This window comes from Salmo salar, chromosome ssa28 (assembly GCF_905237065.1).
Source record: "Salmo salar chromosome ssa28, Ssal_v3.1, whole genome shotgun sequence".
NCBI classification, from domain to species: Eukaryota; Metazoa; Chordata; class Actinopteri; order Salmoniformes; family Salmonidae; genus Salmo; species Salmo salar.
In genome coordinates, this window is record NC_059469.1 from 1,829,711 (window position 1) to 1,852,536 (window position 22,826).

At 46.7% G+C, this 22,826-nt stretch overlaps 2 protein-coding genes across 3 annotated transcripts in view; one reads left to right on the forward strand and one right to left on the reverse strand.

The window, feature by feature from the left end:
• LOC106589298 (vesicle-fusing ATPase) overlaps positions 1-14,505 on the forward strand; it is a 47,320-nt gene extending 32,815 nt beyond the window's left edge. The window contains exons 10-22 of the mRNA XM_014179080.2: positions 1,128-1,293; positions 2,236-2,310; positions 2,576-2,763; positions 3,594-3,689; positions 3,980-4,136; positions 5,469-5,602; positions 5,690-5,756; positions 9,405-9,484; positions 10,577-10,711; positions 10,866-10,979; positions 12,823-12,878; positions 12,985-13,050; positions 13,158-14,505. Coding sequence (XP_014034555.1) covers positions 1,128-1,293; positions 2,236-2,310; positions 2,576-2,763; positions 3,594-3,689; positions 3,980-4,136; positions 5,469-5,602; positions 5,690-5,756; positions 9,405-9,484; positions 10,577-10,711; positions 10,866-10,979; positions 12,823-12,878; positions 12,985-13,006 — 1,290 coding nt within the window. The 3' untranslated portion in view covers positions 13,007-13,050; positions 13,158-14,505. The remainder of the gene's footprint in view (positions 1-1,127; positions 1,294-2,235; positions 2,311-2,575; positions 2,764-3,593; positions 3,690-3,979; positions 4,137-5,468; positions 5,603-5,689; positions 5,757-9,404; positions 9,485-10,576; positions 10,712-10,865; positions 10,980-12,822; positions 12,879-12,984; positions 13,051-13,157) is intronic.
• The window catches only part of LOC106589299 (proto-oncogene Wnt-3), a 39,601-nt gene continuing 31,179 nt past the window's right edge, over positions 14,405-22,826 (reverse strand). For both annotated transcript variants that reach the window (XM_014179084.2, XM_014179085.2), the window contains exons 2-4: positions 22,209-22,450; positions 18,553-18,818; positions 14,405-17,182 (exon numbers count right to left, since the gene is read on the reverse strand). In XM_014179084.2, coding sequence (XP_014034559.1) covers positions 16,703-17,182; positions 18,553-18,818; positions 22,209-22,450 — 988 coding nt within the window. In that variant the 3' untranslated portion in view covers positions 14,405-16,702. The remainder of the gene's footprint in view (positions 17,183-18,552; positions 18,819-22,208; positions 22,451-22,826) is intronic.

A 22,826-nucleotide genomic window follows, 5' to 3' on the forward strand; every position in this document is an offset into this window, starting at 1 on the left:
CAAAATGACCTCCAGCAGGCCACAAATGTGCATGTGTCTGCTCAAACGGTCAGAAACAGACTCCATGAGGGTGGTATGAGGGCCCAACGTCCACAGGTGGGGGTTGTGCTTACAGCCCAACACCGTGCAGGGCGTTTGGCATTTGCCAGAGAACACCAAGATTGGCAAATTCGCCACTGGTGCCCTGTGCTATTCACAGATGAAAGCAGGTTCACACTGAGCACGTGACAGAGTCTGGAGACGCCGTGGAGAACGTTCTGCTTCCTGCAACATCCTCCAGCATGACCGGTTTGGCGGTGGGTCAGTCATGGTGTGGGGTGGCATTTCTTTGGGGGGCCGCACAGCCCTCCATGTGCTCGCCAGAGGTAGCCTGACTGCCATTAGGCACCGAGATGAGATCCTCAGACACCTTGTGAGACCATATGCTGTTGCGGTTGGCCCTGGGTTCCTCCTAATGCAAGACAATGCTAGACCTCATGTGGCTGGAGTGTGTCAGCATTTCCTGCAAGAGGAAGGCATTGATGCTATGGACTGGCCCGCCTGTTCCCCAGACCTGAATCCAATTGAGCACATCTGGGACATCATGTCTCGCTCCATCCACCAACGCCACGTTGCACCACAGACTGTCCAGGAGTTGGCGGATGCTTTAGTCCAGGTCTGGGAGGAGATCCCTCAGGAGACCATCCGCCACCTCATCAGGAGCATGCCCAGGTGTTGTAGGGAGGTCATACAGGCACGTGGAGGCCACACACACTACTGAGCCTCATTTTGACTTGTTTTAAGGACATTAATCAAAGTTGGATTAGCCTGTAGTGTGGTTTTCCACTTTACTTTTGAGTGTGACTCCAAATCCAGACCTCCATGGGTTGATAAATTGGATTTCCATTGATTATTTTTGTGTGATTTTGTTGTCAGCACATTCAACTATGTAAAGAAAAAAGTATTTAATAAGATTATTTCTTTCATTCAGATCTAGGATGTGTTATTTTAGTGTTCCCTTTATTTTTTTGAGCAGTGTATTTTGGTTCAGTGTAGATACTGGCCCTATGTAGCGCTGCGTTGACTTTGTGAGGCCATTGGTATCCTCCTTCCTCCTCCTCCATTCACCCATATCTCTCCTCCAATAGCTGGGCGCCAACAGTGGGCTGCACATCATCATCTTTGACGAGATTGACGCCATCTGTAAGCAGCGTGGCAGCATGGCGGGCAGCACGGGCGTCCATGACACAGTGGTCAACCAACTGCTGTCCAAGATAGACGGAGTGGAGCAGCTCAACAATATCTTGGTCATAGGTACACACACACACACACACACACACACACCTTCTGCAGGACTGCCAACAGAGTCGAATTATTTTTGCTGGGGGTAGCCCACGAGCGGTCTTTCAATCACCCATGAGTGAATGCGCTTTTCAGATCAGAGCTCAGTCGCACATTTGTTGATATTCTTAGCTAGTTGGTGCGTTATTAGCCAAATTATAGATATGTATAGGTCAGCAATGGGGAGTTTCTCCTTCCTTTAAGAGCACAAAACATGTAGGCTACATTTCAAGCTGTTTTTGAAAAGCCAGTCATGTAAAAAGCTTGTGTGTTAAAGGGGCAGTGCTGTATTTTGAGAGAGGCTTGAATATGCAAATTAGCCAATAGGCAGAGGTATAAGCCTACATTGTCTAATTTTCTTTATGGTAATGATAATTTGTTGTATTTTGTAAAGTGGTTTCTTGCGTCGTACTACACAATACAATGCAATTTACAGTCACCTATTTGGCCCATGGTGTTACAGACCAAGTAAAAAATCCTGAGTTAATGTCAAGCCCTTCATGTAAAAAAATAAATAAATGTTTTTAAAAGTCTCATGCAATGTAGACCTGCATTGAACACCACATGTAGGCTACATCATAGAAATCAAAAGCTACTTCCATGTGAAAATGTTCTTGGATTTGCTCCGTTTTGTTGGTAGGTTTACATTATGCTCAAATGCTGCCGTCTGAAACTGTAAGGGTACAGCCTCAGTGTTCACTGTAAACGTGCGACAGAAGTTGCACAAAATTCTCACAACGTTCAAGTTTCCTCTCACAAGACCCCAAATTTGAGGGAACAAGACCCCAAAAATTTGAGGGAACATTGACACACACACACTTCTGACTGACAGGTTGTGTTCTGAGAAGATCATGCCTTTCTCGTCCTCCCTCTCTTCCATCTCTCTCTCTCTCTCTCCATCTGTGCCCCACTCAGGTATGACCAACAGGCCTGACCTGATAGACGAGGCCTTGTTGAGACCAGGCAGGTTGGAGGTCAAAATGGAGATCGGTAAGAAATCAACACCACAAAGCATCCACTCTAACCAAGGACCTTGCTTAATTTCTTTTAGGTTAATTATTCAGGTTTTTAGGTTGTTTTCAGGAGGTTTATTTTCTTCCGTGAAGGACATTGATATTCATGGATGTTGTACCTTTTTTACATGACAAACAACACCCAGGCATTTCTACTTTTCCAGTTCTGTCCCCTGTGCAGGATGCAGTGACACGGTGAAGACTTCAGATAAAGATGTTTCCCTTCTCTATTCCTCCCCCAGGTTTACCTGATGAGAAGGGGCGTGTCCAGATCCTCAACATCCACACGGCCAAAATGCGTCAGTTCAACCTGCTGGGCAGCGACGTGGACGTCGGCGAGCTGGCCGCCGAGACCAAGAACTACAGTGGAGCCGAGCTGGAGGGGCTGGTCAGAGCTGCCCAGTCCACCGCCATGAACCGACACATCAAGGTCACTATCACACATACGCGGACATTTCTATTAGCCTACGTAGGCGGTCATTTTTTCTTCTTCTCCTCAACATTAACTCTACAACCGACAATCGTTGTTTGTCAAGGGGCTGTAGGTACCGTAGGTATTGTGCAGTTAGTCATAAGACAATGTGCTTCCCTCAGAGCGGAAATGTCTGACAACTCTCGTCTGGGAGGAGGAGGAGGAGGAGGAAGAGAACGAGTGACTAGGACAGAGAGGGAGCGAAAGCTCCAGCCATTCCTCCTGTGTAAGCCCTCTGTCCATGTCATCGCCCTCCAATAGATGCCAAGAGTGTGGAGAGCTGCAGACCACTTAACAGACGTGCACCTTGCTTTACCTGACCGTGTATGTGAGAGAGACAGAGAGACTCCTCACCTGATAAAGCACTTAGGGCAGACACACTCCTGGACTCTCTAAGCCTCGCTTCCACAGACACACGATTCCACACTAACAGTACCCACTTCGCAGTGGGCTAAACGACAGTGTTTCAGTTGATCGAGTCGACCAGGGAGGTGGACTGTTGTAAACGTCCACTTGACCAAGCTAGATCAGTGACACCTAGTAGTCCAAGCCATCACGTCAGCATCATTACAGGACAAAATAAAGGTCGGTACTATACTATGAGTAGTTTGCTGGAACAGCGTTAACTTATTTGGGGTCATTTTGTCGCCGCTCCTCGACATCACAGTGCCATAAATCATCTAGGATCAGGGCTGAAGTTAGTCGAGCAGTTTGTTGATAGTTAGTTGAACATCTATTAACCATCTGTATTGGATCGTCCTAATGACATGTCCTCTGTCCCCTTGCAGGCCAGTGCCACGGTGGAGGTGGACCTAGAGAAGGCTGAGAATCTGAAGGTCCACAGAGACGACTTCCTGGCCTCGCTGGACAACGACATCAAACCTGTGCGTAGATCCCCTTCCTCCCTCGTCTCTCTATCATTCTCCATCCTTCTCTCTCTTTACCATTTGCCTACATCCAAGAGTCCTCTTCCAATGTTTGGGTAGACTTTCAACAGTTCTATCATCACATCGAGTAGATGGCAATGTCCGTTGTCTACTATATGCAGGAAATTGGCCAATAAATCTTGGCTAGCATTTTCAGATGTATCTAAGAAGCAATTTTAATAAGGGATCCTTTTTAAGGCAATGGATTTAATGGGTCTGACGGTCTCTCTCTCTCTCTCCCCGGCCAGGCTTTTGGTACCAACTCCGAGGACTATGCCAGCTACATCATGAATGGCATCATTAAGTGGGGCGACCCGGTTACAGCGGTGCTGGATGACGGGGAGCTGCTGGTGCAGCAGACCAAGAACAGCGACCGCACACCACTGGTGTCTGTGCTACTGGAAGGTAAGACACACATACTCACTCACTCACTCACTCACTCACTCACTCACACACACACACACACACACTGAAATAAGCAGATGTTCTTATCCTGAGCGACTTGGTGCGTTTATTTTAAGGTAGCTAGTTACGTCCACCATATCTCATATTAATAATGTTATTTAATATGTAGAGCACATTTCCCACGCAATTAAGTGAAACGTACCTCAACGAAGCAGATATCGGCAAAGTCCGTGCTAGTAATAAAATGCTGGGGTTAGTGCAAGACACAAAAAGATGAGCAAGGACACAAACAACTGATACTATTTTAGTCTATATATTTTTCTTTCCTTTACTCCGAAAAGGGACGTTACCTTGAAATAACTCTCGTTTAACTATGAACTATATTATTCAGATTTCCTTAAGTACAAATACCATCAAATTTTATTTGTCACATGCGCCGAGTACAACCATACAGTGAAATGCTTATTTACAAGCCCTTAACCAACAATGCAGTTTTAAGTAAAAAATAAAAGTAACAAATAATTAAAGTGCAGCAGTAAAATAACTATAGCGAGGCTATATACTGGGGGCACAGGTTAGTTGAGGTAATATGTACATGTAGGTAGATTTAAAGTGACTATGCATAGATCATAAACAGAGCGAAGCGTAAAAGATGGGGGGGAGCAATGCAAATACTCTGGGTAGCCATTTAATTAGCTGTTCAGAAGCCTTTTGGGCCTAGCTCCGTTACCGCTTGCTGTGCGGTAGCAGAGGGAACAGTCTATGACTAGTGTGGCTGGAGTCTTGGACATCTTTTAGGGCCTTCCTCTGACACCGCCTGGTATAGAGTTCCTGGATGGCAGGAAGCTTGGCCCCAGTGATGTACTGGGCCGTACGCACTACCCTCTGTAGTGCCTTGCGGTCGGAGGCCGACCAGTTGCCATACCAGGCAGTGACGCAACCAGTCAGGATGCTCTCGATGGTGCAGCTGTAGAACCTTTTGTCAGTGGCGACACTTGCCAGTTGGTCAGCGCATGCTCGGAGTACACCTCCTAGTAATCTGTCTGGCCCTGTGGCCTTGTGAATGTTGACCCGTTTAAAGGTCTTACTCACGTCGGCTATGGGGAGTATGGATTTTTTTTTATGTGTGTGTGTGTGTGTGTGTGTGTGTGTGTGTGTGTGTGTGTGTGTGTGTGTGTGTGTGTGTGTGTGTGTGTGTGTGTGTGTGTGTGTGTGTGTGTGTGTGTGTGTGTGTGTGTGTGTGTGTGTGTGTGTGTGTGTGTGTGTATATATGTGTATGTATATATATATATATATATGTATTAGTATAGTATGCTATGCTCTCTCACCTAGGTCCCCCCAACAGTGGAAAGACGGCTCTGGCAGCTAAGATCTCAGAGGAATCCCAGTTCCCCTTTATAAAGATCTGTTCTCCTGACAAGATGATTGGCCACTCCGAGATTGCTAAGTGCCAGGCCATCAAGAAGGTGAGGAAAGGGATACACACACGTGCGCACACACACACACTGTGTCAGTACCTGTGTCTTCACCCCTCTTAACCCTCTTTGTTCCAGATATTTGAAGATGCCTATAAGTCCCAGCTGAGCTGTGTAGTGGTAGATGACATTGAGCGCTTGCTGGGTAAGGTTCTGCTTGCATTGTGGTAACACCATTCTTCTTTTTTAAGTATCCTTTTAAGTTCAGGGTTATAACAGAGGACAAAATGCTCATAAAGCAAAATCACCATTCTCCTTCTGATAACCTTGCCCCATGACCAGCTAAAAACACCTTTCTCCTTCTGATAACCTTGCCCCATGACCAGCTAAAAACACCTTTCTCCTTCTGATAACCTTGCCCCATGACCAGCTAAAAACACCTTTCTCCTTCTGATAACCCTGCCCCATGACCAGCTAAAAACACCTTTCTCCTTCTGATAACCTTGCCCCATGACCAGCTAAAAACACCTTTCTCCTTCTGATAACCCTGCCCCATGACCAGCTAAAAACACCATTCTCCTGATAACCCTGCCAAACCAGCTAAAAACACCATTCCCCTTCCGATAACCCTGCCATAACCAGCTAAAAAACATTCCCCTTCTGATAACCCTGCCAAACCAGCTAAAAACACCATTCTCCTTCTGATAACCCTGCCATAACCAGCTAAAAACACCATTCCCCTTCTGATAACCCTGCCAAACCAGCTAAAAACACCATTCCCCTTCCGATAACCCTGCCATAACCAGCTAAAAACCATTCCCCTTCCGATAACCCTGCCAAACCAGCTAAAAACACCATTCCCCTTCTGATAACCCTGCCAAACCAGCTAAAAACACCATTCCCCTTCTGATAACCCTGCCAAACCAGCTAAAAAACATTCCCCTTCTGATAACCCTGCCATAACCAGCTAAAAACACCATTCCCCTTCCGATAACCCTGCCATAACCAGCTAAAAACCATTCCCCTTCTGATAACCCTGCCAAACCAGCTAAAAACACCATTCCCCTTCTGATAACCCTGCCAAACCAGCTAAAAACACCATTCCCCTTCCGATAACCCTGCCAAACCAGCTAAAAAACATTCCCCTTCTGATAACCCTGCCAAACCAGCTAAAAACACCATTCCCCTTCTGATAACCCTGCCAAACCAGCTAAAAACACCATTCCCCTTCTGATAACCCTGCCAAACCAGCTAAAAACACCATTCCCCTTCCGATAACCCTGCCAAACCAGCTAAAAACACCATTCCCCTTCCGATAACCCTGCCAAACCAGCTAAAAACCATTCCCCTTCTGATAACCCTGCCAAACCAGCTAAAAACACCATTCCCCTTCCGATAACCCTGCCAAACCAGCTAAAAACACCATTCCCCTTCCGATAACCCTGCCAAACCAGCTAAAAACCATTCCCCTTCTGATAACCCTGCCATAACCAGCTAAAAACACCATTCCCCTTCTGATAACCCTGCCAAACCAGCTAAAAACCATTCCCCTTCTGATAACCCTGCCATAACCAGCTAAAAACACCATTCCCCTTCCGATAACCCTGCCATAACCAGCTAAAAACCATTCCCCTTCTGATAACCCTGCCAAACCAGCTAAAAACACCATTCCCCTTCTGATAACCCTGCCATAACCAGCTAAAAACCATTCCCCTTCCGATAACCCTGCCAAACCAGCTAAAAACCATTCCCCTTCCGATAACCCTGCCAAACCAGCTAAAAACCATTCCCTTTCTGATAACCCTGCCAAACCAGCTAAAAACACCATTCCCCTTCTGATAACCCTGCCAAACCAGCTAAAAACACCATTCCCCTTCCGATAACCCTGCCAAACCAGCTAAAAACCATTCCCCTTCTGATAACCCTGCCATAACCAGCTAAAAACACCATTCCCCTTCTGATAACCCTGCCAAACCAGCTAAAAACCATTCCCCTTCTGATAACCCTGCCATAACCAGCTAAAAACACCATTCCCCTTCCGATAACCCTGCCATAACCAGCTAAAAACCATTCCCCTTCTGATAACCCTGCCAAACCAGCTAAAAACACCATTCCCCTTCCGATAACCCTGCCAAACCAGCTAAAAACCATTCCCCTTCTGATAACCCTGCCAAACCAGCTAAAAACACCATTCCCCTTCCGATAACCCTGCCAAACCAGCTAAAAACACCATTCCCCTTCTGATAACCCTGCCAAACCAGCTAAAAACCATTCCCCTTCTGATAACCCTGCCATAACCAGCTAAAAACACCATTCCCCTTCCGATAACCCTGCCAAACCAGCTAAAAACACCATTCCCCTTCTGATAACCCTGCCATAACCAGCTAAAAACCATTCCCCTTCTGATAACCCTGCCATAACCAGCTAAAAACCATTCCCCTTCTGATAACCCTGCCAAACCAGCTAAAAACACCATTCCCCTTCCGATAACCCTGCCAAACCAGCTAAAAACCATTCCCTTTCTGATAACCCTGCCAAACCAGCTAAAAACACCATTCCCCTTCCGATAACCCTGCCAAACCAGCTAAAAACCATTCCCTTTCTGATAACCCTGCCAAACCAGCTAAAAACACCATTCCCCTTCTGATAACCCTGCCATAACCAGCTAAAAACCATTCCCCTTCTGATAACCCTGCCATAACCAGCTAAAAACACCATTCCCCTTCCGATAACCCTGCCAAACCAGCTAAAAACCATTCCCCTTCTGATAACCCTGCCAAACCAGCTAAAAACACCATTCCCCTTCTGATAACCCTGCCATAACCAGCTAAAAACACCATTCCCCTTCTGATAACCCTGCCAAACCAGCTAAAAACACCATTCCCCTTCCGATAACCCTGCCAAACCAGCTAAAAAACATTCCCCTTCTGATAACCCTGCCAAACCAGCTAAAAACACCATTCCCCTTCTGATAACCCTGCCATAACCAGCTAAAAACCATTCCCCTTCTGATAACCCTGCCATAACCAGCTAAAAACACCATTCCCCTTCCGATAACCCTGCCAAACCAGCTAAAAACCATTCCCCTTCTGATAACCCTGCCAAACCAGCTAAAAACACCATTCCCCTTCTGATAACCCTGCCATAACCAGCTAAAAACCATTCCCCTTCTGATAACCCTGCCATAACCAGCTAAAAACACCATTCCCCTTCTGATAACCCTGCCATAACCAGCTAAAAACACCATTCCCCTTCTGATAACCCTGCCATAACCAGCTAAAAACACCATTCTCCTTCTGATAACCCTGCCAAACCAGCTAAAAACACCATTCCCCTTCTGATAACCCTGCCATAACCAGCTAAAAACACCATTCCCCTTCTGATAACCCTGCCAAACCAGCTAAAAACACCATTCCCCTTCCGATAACCCTGCCAAACCAGCTAAAAACCATTCCCTTTCTGATAACCCTGCCATAACCAGCTAAGAAGTGCCGTATGTACGTTTTATGCATCTACAATACTGTGGCAGGTGTCGAGAGTTGTGTGTAGCTTGAAAGTGTATAAGGTTCGTGCTGCTCATTTTAAAATCGTCTTTCATTGAAAATGTAATACTATTATAAATGAAATAGCTAGAGCTTCAATACAAGGGGTTATTGCACCGTTTCTGCAGAGGGTAGAACTCCTACAATGAAGATGGTCAAGTAAAGATCTATAAAATCAAGTTAGTTATTTGACCACATTTGGCATTATATGCTGAAAAATATATTTAAGCATAATGATGTATTATACATTATTACATACATACGCAGCCTAAAAGAAATATGGGAGAATTTATGAGTGTCCTTGTTCTCAGACTATGTCCCGATTGGCCCTCGTTTCTCAAACCTGGTCCTTCAAGCTCTGCTGGTCCTCCTCAAGAAACCCCCTCCCAAGGTGAGTGTTCTGTGGGCTGCGGCTCTTCTTGAATGCGTGCGTGTGTGGTTACTCTTTAGCATTTTACATTTTCTGTGCTCATGCTCCAGTTGTTATTTTGACAGTGGCAGAAAGATGGCAGCAGATCATGCCTATGGTCCCAGTCGTTTCCATGCGGAGTGAATCAAAAAGTGTTTCCTAGTTGTGTGATCGTATATATAGCTTTACGACTGTGCGTGTTCATGTGAGCTTTGTCTCCTAAATATAGCCGCCAGGCCTCTATGGCATTTTAGGCGGTAGGGCCCTAGTCTAGGCTACGTTCAGCTGTAAATGTGTTTAATGTGTACGAGAGTGTTTTGGTCAGGCTGTTTTGTGCTGGGTGTGAATGGGAGCTGAGCTGTTTCTCCTGGATGTGTCTATGTAAGGGAGTATATGGCAGTATAGATGTGTTTGTGATAATGTATTGGTCTGGGCAGGCTGTTATGCTTGGTGTGAATGGGAGCCGGGGCTGTTTCTCCAGGGTTGTAAAGCTCCAGGCCCAGCGGGGAGCCCGGGCTAGGGGGAGGCCTGCCTCTCGAGGTGGGGGGGGAGGAGACAACGGAAGAGAATGGGCTCTGTGAGAGAGCCGGGGGGACCTGGCAGCACCGCCGCCTGTGTGGCACCTCATCTGCATGCAGGGAAACACCCCCTCCGCACCATGGGGGGGCAGACGGCCCATAATCCCCCTCTCTCCTCTCCTCTGGCCCTGACTGAGCGACCAGGGCCTCTGGGGAAAGAAACGGGCCACTTCCCTGATTGAGTCAACTAGACTAGAGAAGCTAGGTAGATGTGGTCCACCACTGAGAGAGAGAGAGAGACAGAGACTGAGCAGAAGCTTTAGAAATGGGCACAAGGCTCATATACGGGAGTAGTTGAACCCACCTTACCCTTACACATGTCCCCATACCTTTTTCTATATTTTGATGCTGTGCAGCATGCTGTTGGATGAGGGTTTTATACACTTCCGCACGTCATTTAATATTTTTATTTTTTTACAGGATGTCCTATCTGTCCCTGAGCTAAATATCCATCTCCATCGTTTGTCTCTGCGTCATGTTTCCCCCCCCAACACAGGGCCGTAAGCTGCTGATCATCGGCACCACCAGCAGGAAGGACGTGCTGCAGGAGATGGAGATGCTGGACGCCTTTAGTACCACCATCCACATCCCCAACATCTCTAGAGGAGAGCAGCTGGTCGAGGCCCTGGAGGTAGGCATACGGACACACACACGCGCAGACATGCACACACAGGCAACAGACACGGGAATGTATGTGCCTCACTCTCCAATTTTGAAGTTGGGATGGTGATAAGTAGCGATGCATTTGTCGTGAGTTTTTCAAACTGCTTTTCTGTCTGTTGTAGATGCTAGGTAGTTTCCAGGAGAAGGAGCGGGCAGACATTGCCAAGGCGGTGAAGGGCCAAGGGGTGTGGATCGGCATCAAGAAGCTGACGATGCTTATCGAAATGGCCGTTCAGGTGAGAGAGACGCACCCTGTTTAGTTGACATGTTTCAGCCCAGCACTAACCATCAAATAATCACCTCCTTCAATCTGGACCACGGTTAGTGGGTTCAGGTGTGTTACTGCTGTGCTGGAACAAAAGCCTGCACACACCCTTTAGCTCTCCCAGAGTGAGGAGTTGGAGAACCTTGGCCTAGACAACCGCAGTCTGGGGAGTGATGGATTCTCGTCTGGTTTCAGTCAAAACAAACCGCCATTAATTACGACCTTTTTAATTAAAACCAGTTTGGATTCAACAATGATTTGTGTGGTGAGCCCCAATAATGTCATCGCTGTACTTTCCCGACCGTTCTCCGCATACTTCCCCCGTCTTATGTGCTCACATGCTGTGAATTGTAGAGGAATGCTAGCCACACGCAAACACCACGTGGCGCCTGGGAAAGGTCTTATCTACTGTTGTGAGGGTTGTTACTCTCTTAGGCCCGGTCCAGAAACAACCCTACGGGCAATTCAAAAGAAAATTTATGTCAGGTTATTGCATAACCTTTCTTGCCCAATCCTACCTTTTCAAAACCTCTTTACTCAATAGAAGGCATGAACACGAGGGCCTTATTTGCCACCACTGGAAATGTACAGGTAACTGCCAAAATGTAAGGAAACGCCAACATAAAGCGTCTTAATAGGGTGTTGGGCCACCAGAACAGCTTCAATGTGCCTTGGCATAGATTCTACAAGTGTCTGGAACACTTTTGGAAGGATGCGACATTGTTCTTCCACTAGAAAATAATTTGTTGCTTTGTTGATGGTGGTGGAAAATGCTGTCTCAGGCGCTGCTCCAGAATCTCCCATAAGTGTTCAATTGAGTTGAGATCTGGTGACTGAGACACAAACACTTTAAACCCCCTATGCTCCTTTGAGACCCCTCTTTCAAAGTCACTGAGATCTCTTCTAGCTGTGGTAGCCCATAATAATGGGCAACTGGCAATTTTCATACATGGCCCAAAGCATGATGGGATGTTGATTGCTTAATTAACCACACCTGTGGAAGCACCTTCCTTTCAATATACTTTTATTTAACCTTTATTTAACTAGGCAAGTCGGTTAAGAACAAATTCTTATTTACAATGACGGCCTACCCAGGCCAAACCCTAATGACGCTGGGCCAATTGTGCGCCGCCCTATGGGACTCCCAATCACAGCCGGTTGTGATACAGCCTGTAATCGAACCAGAGTCTGTAGTGATGCCTTTAGTACTGAGATGCAGTGTCTTTAGAATGCTGTGCCTCTCGTGAGCCCAACTTTGTATTCCTAACTTCTCAGATCCCTAACTCCTCAAGTGTTTTCTTTATTTTGGCAGTTTATACCTTTTACATGTAATGTATGACTTTCCACTTCTTTCATGGAACACAGCTAATCGTGTTGAGGCCAGTCATATACATCTCATATCTAACCCATAGTCAAGATAACCGTAGTTGAGTGCTACCATGCATTTTGCGTTGTCTGTCTCTGTCTGTCTCTCTCTCTCTCTGTCTCTCTCTGTGAGCTGGTTCTCCCCCTCGGTTAGCCAGGCATAAGACCCACTCTCCATGCTGCGACTATTCAGATTGCCAGATGTATCACTCCCTCCTGTCGCCCTACAGTTGATCCACTTCCCTCCAAGCCCGCCCGCTCAAACCTTCCCAGCAAATTACAGACAGCCCTGCAGGCACCTGTGCTGTGCTGGCCCCAGGCCCACTGAGAAACATCTGCAGTCTACTTTTAAACAAGTTGTTGGAACGGAGGTTATATAGAACATGTAGGCAAAGATGGGCACATGCCCAAAGAGCGCTAACAAGCATGTGTGTTTGTGTGTCTTCCAGATGGATCCTGAATACAGAGTTAGTAAGTTCCTTACCCTGCTGAGAGAACAGGCAGCGTAAGTAGAACACTCTTCTGTTCCGTCCCCTCACACCACCTTGTTCTTGTTTGGTTCGTTGTTGGTTGACGGATTGAATGAATGTATGTCTCCTTGCTCCCCACAGGTTGGGTTCTGTACCCATCTAAGTCCATGGTGGAGCTGCATTGCCCAGCAGTAGCTGCCTCTCCCAGTAAGTACTTGAACAAAGCGTAGAGCATGGGGTGTGTTAGTGTAGGGTTGGAACCAAAAAATATGCAGATTCTTTCTCTTCTAACTCCCTCTCACTTTTACCCTCAGTGGCTGAGGAGCGGAAGCCTGGGTGCTGTCCATCCCCAACGCTCCCTGTGTAATCTCTGTACCTCGTGTTTCCATGGCAACCCCAATTGACCCAGCCTCTTCCTCATCAACACAACCTCTCTGTGTGTGTAAATTTAAGTGAGAATTAAGCACTTGTTCTGTGTACAATTTTTATTTATGATTCATATGGCACACTATTCCCTATATAGTGCACTGCTTTTTGACCAGAGCTCTATAGGTCCTGGTCAAAATAAGTGCACTGAATAGGGTGCCATTAGAGACGCATCCAAAGTGTTGTGATCTGTGCTGCTAGCACTCCGTGGGATTTTATGTATAAAAAGCAAAAATAAGGTGGTTGTATGTTTATAACTCAGTAGGTATTAGATGAGGAAAGTGTAAGCACAAACGTGTATACGATGACCTATGACCTATTGTGTGTTCGATATTACGCGCCTAGATCTCGAATCATTCCAGGAAATGATGGTTCCAAGCCTTTACTCTTAGCTCTGCTCACTTTGGTTTTTATTATGTTTTCATTTTTGACTCTTTGTTTTATGAATAATTGTCATGGATACTTAATCATGTTACTAAATATTGATTAGATCGTAACTGGAAAAAGTGATCCATTTTCAGACAAGACCATTTTATAAGGGAACCCTCCCCCAACCATGCACGCACGCCTGATGTTCCTGTTGAAATTGTTTCTGTATCATGCTGTTCTCTGGAGACCCTCTGTTGTGCCTTTGCCTGCTGGTGGATGGCTGTGCTGTTTCTTTGTGGACAAGAGGAGAGGGAGGATAAGTGGAGGTATACTAGGTTTAAAGCATATCGGTGTTACTCTTTGCCATTACTGGTGGTCCTCTCTCAGTATTTCTGCGGTGTGTGTGAGCAGTCGTTCAGCCTGTGTAGCTAACAGAAACAACATCTTAGCCAGAAAGTGTCTGCCTTGTAGAACAGGAGAGATGTGGTTCTGTTTCAGGATGGCACTACACTGTTATAACCCACGGGCCTTATCTCTACCTCCTAGTCCTGATACACAATAGAGTCTCAGTACACTGTTCTGTATAAAGGCTATATGCCCCCTAAAATACAAGAGATAATGTCAACATTAGACATTATAGCACGCCTCCCACCGTCCGTGTGCATGCCTAACACACTGCCATTTTATACAGAAGTACACTATGCAGGTTTGTTTCAGATAAACACAATTCAAGTGTAAATGTATGGATATATCAACCAGATGTATACATTATTTGCAGTGACCAGTGTGCTTTTTTTTTTCTTCACAAAATCTATTTGTAATGAAGTCTTGAACGCTGTATTATCGCAATAAAATTGGACACATGAACATTTCGTACAGTACTTTTCTAATTGTGTGTGTGTATATATATATATTATTGATTGATGATGCAGATGCACTTGTCGTTCACCTATAGATTTTATCAGGGAGAAATGAACTTGATCGAGACAAATTGCAGACGTTTCACAGAGTTCTAGAGCAGATTGAGACATTATTTTGAGTTTAAAGTGAGGATCGGACTATTTATTAAGCATGGATAACTGTCTATGACAGTTTGGAACACCATCGCAGCTTGCCCTTTAAAAATGAGTTCAAAAGTGTTATGTGCAATGTCTATATACGTGATTTGGTAAGGAAATGTAGAGGAATCAATGCTTACAAACTGAAATGATTAGAAAAGAACCTCTGGCTAATAAGCAAAAGCACGAGACAGTAATTTGTTCTTCAAATATATAATCTTAGTTCAGATATATACACATTGTATAATAAATAATATTTATAAAAACACATTTTCAGATTATAAAATAAAAAGGGAATTATTAACTTTAAAACCTTTGTACAAAACTTTGGATATAGCGGGCAGGAAAGGAAGGAACGACAAAGTGCCCTGGTAGGGAGGGCTTTTTAGAGGGGGACGCAGTTGCTAAGCTACCGTATGTCACAGAGAGGAGCCTATACTACCTGGGTAAATTGTATTTTTGTTGTTAAATATAATGAATAGGAAGCACGTAGGACTGTCAGAACATGTGTGGAAACCTCTCACAGTTTATCCCACGTGCCTGCCATCCCTCCCCCTAACCCTCATACCCCTGTCACTGGCAGTCAGCACAAACACACTTTCGCTCACATCAGCTGTATCCCAATAGGCTACATAACCTTCTTACCCTTGTCTCCTCCATTTGTTTCCCACAGACACGTAGTCTCTGAACAAGTTTCCAACATATTGCTTCTATTGTTAAGACATTTCACATCAGTGGCAATTAAGGGAAGGAGATGAGGAAAGGGGGCTATTGAAGACTTGACACTTTCTACTTTCTCCACTTGTCATCACATTTCACTGGTGAGTAGGGTTTAGCTTAGAACAAGGACTTCACAGCACTATGAGGAACCTAATGAAATGGACCTTCGGTGTGTTAGATATAATTATCTCATTGTTGTAGTATGACCTGCTGTTAGTATAATTATTAATTAGCATTGGGCCTATTGCAAGTGCAAAATGACCTGGTGATGCATGAATTCAATGTTAATCCAATGAAGTACGATCTTTTAAACCTGAACCCTCTACCTGTTTGTTGTGAATGTTTTCTTCTATATGACATATTATAATTTCCTCAAATACTGTAAGGGAAATTCCAGAAAAGTGTATCTGATCTGAATGAGATCAACAAGAAGAATGCATTTGCTCTCATAAATGACAATTGCTAAGGTTTCACCTCTTCCAGACAGTTCGTGTACAGCTGAATAGTGCATACATGTACAGAAATGTCCGTGAGTGGAAACAAGCATGTTTGTTTCGAGCACATGTCCCTTCCTGCATACCACCTCCAGTCCCGGCCCATTGCTAATATTTCAGAAATGTGGGGCTATAAAATCACGCTCTAGCACATCTTCCAGGCACCTCAGCTAGGTGACTGCTGCAGTTCAGTATCAGTACAGGGGTTGGGAAAGTGGAGATTTCATCAGCTCAGTAGCTTAGTTTAGGGCAGGGTCCAGTAACAGCCCGCTCAGTAGTTAAAAGTGGTAGGTTCCTGGGCTGCCGCCGTGTGTTCAGTACTGTTTGGATTGAGGAGTGACGTTGGGGAACTGCTTTAGTTGACCAGCCAGGTGATTGACTGGTGAAATCAGGTGTTAGTTAAAAAGATGTCCATTCGATAGCAATGGTCTGGAAAGTCATCGGTTACTGCAATGATTTCACGTTCGGTACCACAGCCGTGTGTGTGTGTGTGTGGGGGGGGAATAAATAAAGAAGGGGTCATGGCCCAATACTGCAGGAATGGGAACTGGTCAAACTGACTGAGATTGTTCCAGTGGAAATGTGGCCATCCCATATGGAGGATGCAGGGCTTGGAAGAAGGATATGAGGGACATTTGTATTACAAGGGTCCAGAAGTATAGAGTTCCAGTACAGAAATGCCATTCCCCATTGGTGTCTGTCTGTACTTAAGTCTGTATGCATGCGATGACTGCAGTGTGTCTGCGATGGCCGCTGTGGTCCATCATTCTGTCCGAGCGAGCGCACAGGCTCTCACTTGCACGTGTGCACATCGTAGACGCGCACACACTCCTGGCAGCTGACGTAGCAGCACCAGTGGAAGATGCAGTGGCACTTCTCCTTGCGCTTCTCAGTCCGAGTGTTGTGGCCCCTGCCGCAGCAGAGCAGGTCGCAGCCCTCGATGCCGTGCGAGGACACATTGCAGGAGCGGTCGCGCGTGCCGAATGAGCCCGTCTCCGGGTTGGGCTCGCAGAAGTTGGGTGAGCCCTCGTAGTAGACCAGGTCGCGCTCCGTGGGGTGCTTGAAGAAGGCGTACTTGGCACGCAGCGTCTCCACCCAGCCGCGCGACTCGCGGTGCTTCTCCACCACCATCTCCGAGGCGCTGTCGTACTTGTCCTTCAGGTAGTCGCCCAGCATGCGGAAGTCGGGCTGCGCCCACCAGCATGTTTTCACCTCACAGCTGCCCGACAGGCCATGGCATTTACAGCGCAGGTGCATGTGGTCCAGGATGGTCTGAGAGAAAAAGAAACAGAGAGGAATTCACCACAGTGTACAGTAAATGTGATTGGTAGCTTGTCAATATAACACATTCTGTCTGATGGTGATTTGTTTAGTCTGGGTGTCAGTTTGTTTAGTCTAGGGGCATGTTTGTTTTGTCTATCGCCCTCATTGTTTAGTCTATCACCAGACAGCCCATTTTCGAACAACTATTCTTATCAATAACCTGACTAGTAACTACCGAGTACCAACCTGTAGGTTGAGAACAACATGCTACTTGGCTGGGTCTACAGGTGTGGCTCAGGCAGCTGTGAAACAGAGGCAGGCATTTGTAGCGTGCAGCCGCTAATTCATTCTGAAGTCACTGCGTTTACGTCAGCAAAGCGGCTGGCTCTCCACCTTTGTTTAGATTTGTTTTCCCAACTATATTTAGCTGCAGAATTCCCCCAGCTGCGGCGGAAGGCAGGTGTTTGTGGCACCTTTGGGCGAGAGGGGGCGGTGAGGGGTGGAAAGGTTCTTAGTTCTGACATCATGTCCTGGGCTTGTCAGGCCCCTGGCATCTCCCAGGGGCCCCGAGGTAAACAACGGAGCGTGAGAGGGCCAGGTGGGGCGGCTGGGATCAGGGTTGAGAGAGAGAAAGGGGTCCTGACTGGGCTGCCTGCCATTTTGCAGCTCCTGTGGTCTCCCTGCTCCTGTCTAGTCAGATCAAAGGACTGTCTTGTTGCCGTGTGGTCTCTCCAATTGCCCCTCAGCATGTCGGTGAGGAGTAGCTCACCAGATATTGCAGTGAGCAATGACAGCAGCGAGTGATGGTTTAAGTCCGAGCTGATTCCCTTCTCTTCCCCCTCACACTAACTCTGGTTATTTGTCTCTCAGGGAATTTCAGTTAGGATTGGAGGCATGAAAGGCAAGGGCTTTTTTTTTTTTTATACATCAGATAATTACCCAATCATTCAAGTTGAAGTGCTACTTTTCAGGCAGAAACTCGCAGAAATGTGGACTGAACTTAAGTCAAATACCAAAATCCTTTCTGTCATAGAATTAGTAATCTGGTACTGTAATGTTTACTGTGGATAATTCCATCCGATTGCCAAACAAGCAGATCTTTGTTCATTGTATTTTTGCTACTGTGCTTTTTATCTTTCTTTAGTTACAGGCCTGGGTGTGTTCAGGGTGTGTCCTGTATCATTATCTACTGATATATGTGTACTGAATGTACTTAAGTTTATACACTGCATCCCGCTTGGCTGTGTAGTAAACTGTGGTACATATGTGTATTTCCATTACGTGCATGGCTTTGTGTTACCAACAGTTGTATAGTTAACTGTATAGCGTGTACTAGCGTGTTGTGCAGTACAGTAAATCCTCAGTCTGGGCCTATTTACCGTGCGTCCTGCTTCGTTGTTGTGCCGATTCATAGCAGAGCGCGCGTCAGGGCGGTTCTCTCTGGCATCGGCAAACTCTCTGGACACCAGCACCCCGAACTCAGCGTCCTCGCTGCAGCCGCCCCACTTCCAGCCCTCCCCCGGGGGACCCTTGTGGTGGGAGTCACAGCCACACATGGTGGACGTGCCCTCGGCGCAGGACCGAGTCACAGCAAACGCCACCCCTGCTGAGGCGACGGCGTGGACAAACGCCGACTCTCTGGTCGCTAGAGAGAAAAAGATGAGAGTATATTAAATGGATCAATCTTTAGTGCCACATCATAACGCAGCAAGTTTCACTGCTGCCAGCTTCAATGAAAAGGATACTGCAAGAATAAATACCAAAAAATCTGAGAAAAGTCCGTGAGAGGAGTTAAAACAATAGGCTCTGACCAGTTTAGTAAACACGGTGAAATTCTCTTGACTCTCAACTTAACTTCACCTACCTATGATTTTTGGAACACGTCGTGGTGATGGCTACAGTAGACATTACATTTACATTTAAGTCATTTAGCAGACGCTCTTATCCAGAGCGACTTACAAAATGGTGCATTCACCTTATGATATCCAGTGGAACAACCACTTTACAATAGTGCATCTAAATCTTTTAAGGGGGGGGGGGGTTAGAAGGATTACTTTATCCTATCCTAGGTATTCCTTAAAGAGGTGGGGTTTCAGGTGTCTCCGGAAGGTGGTGATTGACTCCGCTGTCCTGGCGTCGTGAGGGAGCTTGTTCCACCATTGGGGTGCCAGAGCAGCGAACCGTTTTGACTGGGCTGAGCGGGAACTGTGCTTCCTCAGAGGTAGGGGGGCCAGCAGGCCAGTGGTGGATGAACGCAGTGCCCTTGTTTGGGTGTAGGGCCTGATCAGAGCCTGAAGGTATGGAGGTGCCGTTCCCTTCACAGCTCCGACATGTCCCCTGGCTGTGACATCAACCTATTGTGGCTGGTGTCAGTCGGGCCTAATGCTCAGTGAGATCTCGGTGACCTCCTGTCATCCCTGAGGTGTGCCGTTTTGCATCTGGATAGTGTTTCAGGAATGTTGTCATCCCCCCCTCTCCTCCCCTCCCTCTGTCAGAGCCCACAGGGCCTCTGGGTAGAAACTGAGCAGGGCATCTGCTGTGTTTGTGCTGAGAGATGGACTTACGCCTCCTTTGAGCGCAACAGCTTATTATGTAACCAGACACCATTGTTTCGCAATCACAGCACACTTACTGTGGGCTCATCCATTTCTCTGCTGCACCACCTCAGACTGCACACACACAGGCAGGGACACACGCACGCACACACACACACGCAAACCCGGAGGGTAAGGGGAGGGCCTACTCCGCAATGGATTCACTGTTAAATCTAGGGAGGCCTAGCCCCCCTAAAACTGACTGTAGTTAGTAGTGTTCTCTGCTACATACCTGCAGGGAAGTTAGTTACTCTACAGTGTAAGCCGATCTACAAGTCTTTGTAGTGCTGATTTGCATTAAACAGAGAGAATCATAATCGCAAAAGGTGTAGTCTGGGTTGCCAGGGGACATTTCATGCGTTCATAAAGTTAATTAGCGTTCACAGCCTTTCATGAGGTTACCCGTTTTTTTGTTTTTGTTTTGATTTTAGCATTTTAAGTTACACATCCTTTGTTTGAATGAAACCTTCATGTGAACGGCTGAGTAGGGTCATAAGTTCATAATAGGGTGAGAGGTCATATGGCTGCTCTGATGGGAAATCCAGGGAAGTGGAAACGTATTAAGTCACTAGATTACCATTAACCATCACCTCTTATCTACATGAAAGCATGTCGCACATTATCTAATCAGTTCATACATCTTGTAAATATATAGTCACAAAACCATGACTAAAGTAATTGTCTCAAGTGTCCACAATCTACATCCCCCCCCCCAGTGTGCTTCATTCTAAGTAAACAGCTATAAAGCAACATTTTTGTGCTAAAACCTGTGAATGTTTGTTTGATTGGATCACACACACCTCTGGTTGGGAGGCGACTGGGAGTCCCAGCTACCCTGGCAAGCCCTGCTGGGCTCTCCACAACAGGGGCCTGTGAGCTGTGGGCCCCTGGAGCTCTGGTTGTCAGCCAAGGCTAGCGCTGCTCCTGCTACCTGCTGGGCCCATCAATCCGCCTTTGTTTCCCTTGTGTCACACTGTATTACCCACACAAAGGGCCCAGCGACTCGCGCCCCCACAACTCCGCTCTGCCCAGAGCTGGCATTCCCTTAACAACCCCCCCCCCACACCCTCCCTCTGCCACCACCCTGAAACACCATCCTCCAATACCACCACCACCTCCACCCTCCATTTCCCCCCATAGTGGTTAAGGTGGTGGTGGACTGGTATAGCCACCCTGGTCTGGGGCCCCTTCCCTCCTCGCCAACCCCTTGCCCGTCACTCCGACTCAGGCTGCCCCCCCCTCCCTCGCCAGCACCCCCTGCCTTCCTTCCACTTCACCCCAACGTGCCGGCCCGGGGTAGGTTGGGAGATTCCCTTTCAGCCTGTTTTCATGACAGAGTCAAAAGGGCGTGTGAATGGAGCGTCCGTGGGAGCCGGGCTGTGTGAGGCGCGCACTGGTCTTCATGCACAGTAGGGGTTGAGCTGAGCCCCCCCCCAGCCCTTTTCTATTGCCTGTAATCTCATTTGGCCTCCCCTCTCCCTTTTTATTTATTTTATTGAGGAGAGCGAGGGAGGTTCACACTGCCCATTCCTGCCCAGATCCCTTCCACTCTGACACACAGGCTAATTCATTTCCAATCAGCAGCCTCACTCCACAACTCAAAAACCCCCATCTTCATCATTAGGGATTTCATGGCCTACTCCGAGCACCCCCGAGTTCTGTTTCTGTGCGTTCTGTGTTTTTGATTCAGATTGTTTAAAGCAACCAGTCAGTGTTAAGACCGTTGATGATTAGTATTTAGTGTGAAAAGCCCGATAGATGATCTCCAGTGGGTCAACTGTAACAAATGCGTATCAAATTGAATTGTGCGAGCTAATCTTGCGAGATTCACAACACTGACTAACCTTCTTTCATTGTCTAAAAACGGCAACAAGGTTGGGAAACGCAGAAGGAGACACACAAACTCAGAAGACGCGATGTTGAAGGTAGAGCGATGGATGGACGTTGAGTAATGTGTCCCTCCTTGTATCGGCGCTCATTTCTCACTGCAGTAAGGAAAGGTGTATATTACTGTTATTCCCCTGTGAGTCATTTGTCAGCCGGAGCACAGGGGACAGGCAGTGCTCAGCTGCAGAGTAACGGGTTCTTCTATTCCTATGTCAGCTTGCTGTACTTTCCTCACACTTGTTTACATTCTTTGTTTCCCGTTTTCTCACTGACATGTCCTTTAATGTTTTTATCACCACTATGAGAAAGAGTTGAACCTGCAAACCCCCTAGAACCTGCAAACCCCTGCTGAAGTCAGATTATCTCATCTTTTACAGAGGAGTCCAATTTCATTCTTGTTGTACATCAATTCGTTTTTTATATGTTTTATATGATACTTGGCTGTCATTCATATATCCCCCAAAAATATATAAATTATATCCCGCATAAATACCTCCATTAGCAGTATACAGGCATTGGGGAGAGGAGTATATTTGTTACAGTAAGAAGCCTACCTTTGTCCAGCACAGGGCCGAAGATGGCTAAGTTGTCCTTGATGGTGGTACAGTTCCAACGCCGGCCCCTGAACTGGTGCTGGCACTCCTGGATGCCCAGCTTCACGCCCTCAGCCACGCTGGGCATGATCTCGATGTAGTTGCGACAGAAGCGCAGCTGCTTGGGCACCAGGCCAGGGATGGAGCCGCACAGAATGGGTTGGGAGCCCAGAGACGAGTACTGCTGCCCCAGGGCTAGGGACCTGCAACACACAGAGAGAGGGGGGGGGGAGTACGTCACATACCACCCCAGCCAGACATAGTATCACTACCTAGCGCCTACCCTACGCAGTCTCCCAGTCTTTCCATACAGCTTTCTAAAGGAGAATCTATCTATCTATAGGATCTGCTGCCATTGAGTAAAATAGAGTGCCCTCTCTGAACTCACTGCCTCAGTGACAGGGAGGGTTATACAGTATATGCCAGAGGAGGCCCTCCACAGAGGCAGATTGTCCCAAAAAAGAGGATTGCCTCTCAACATACAAATGTAGCTTTTTTTGTCTCATTGGTTTAATATATTCTGTGCTCATAGATGGATCTGCAGCTGGTGGCGTTGATTTTAGTTTTTCTGTGGGGATT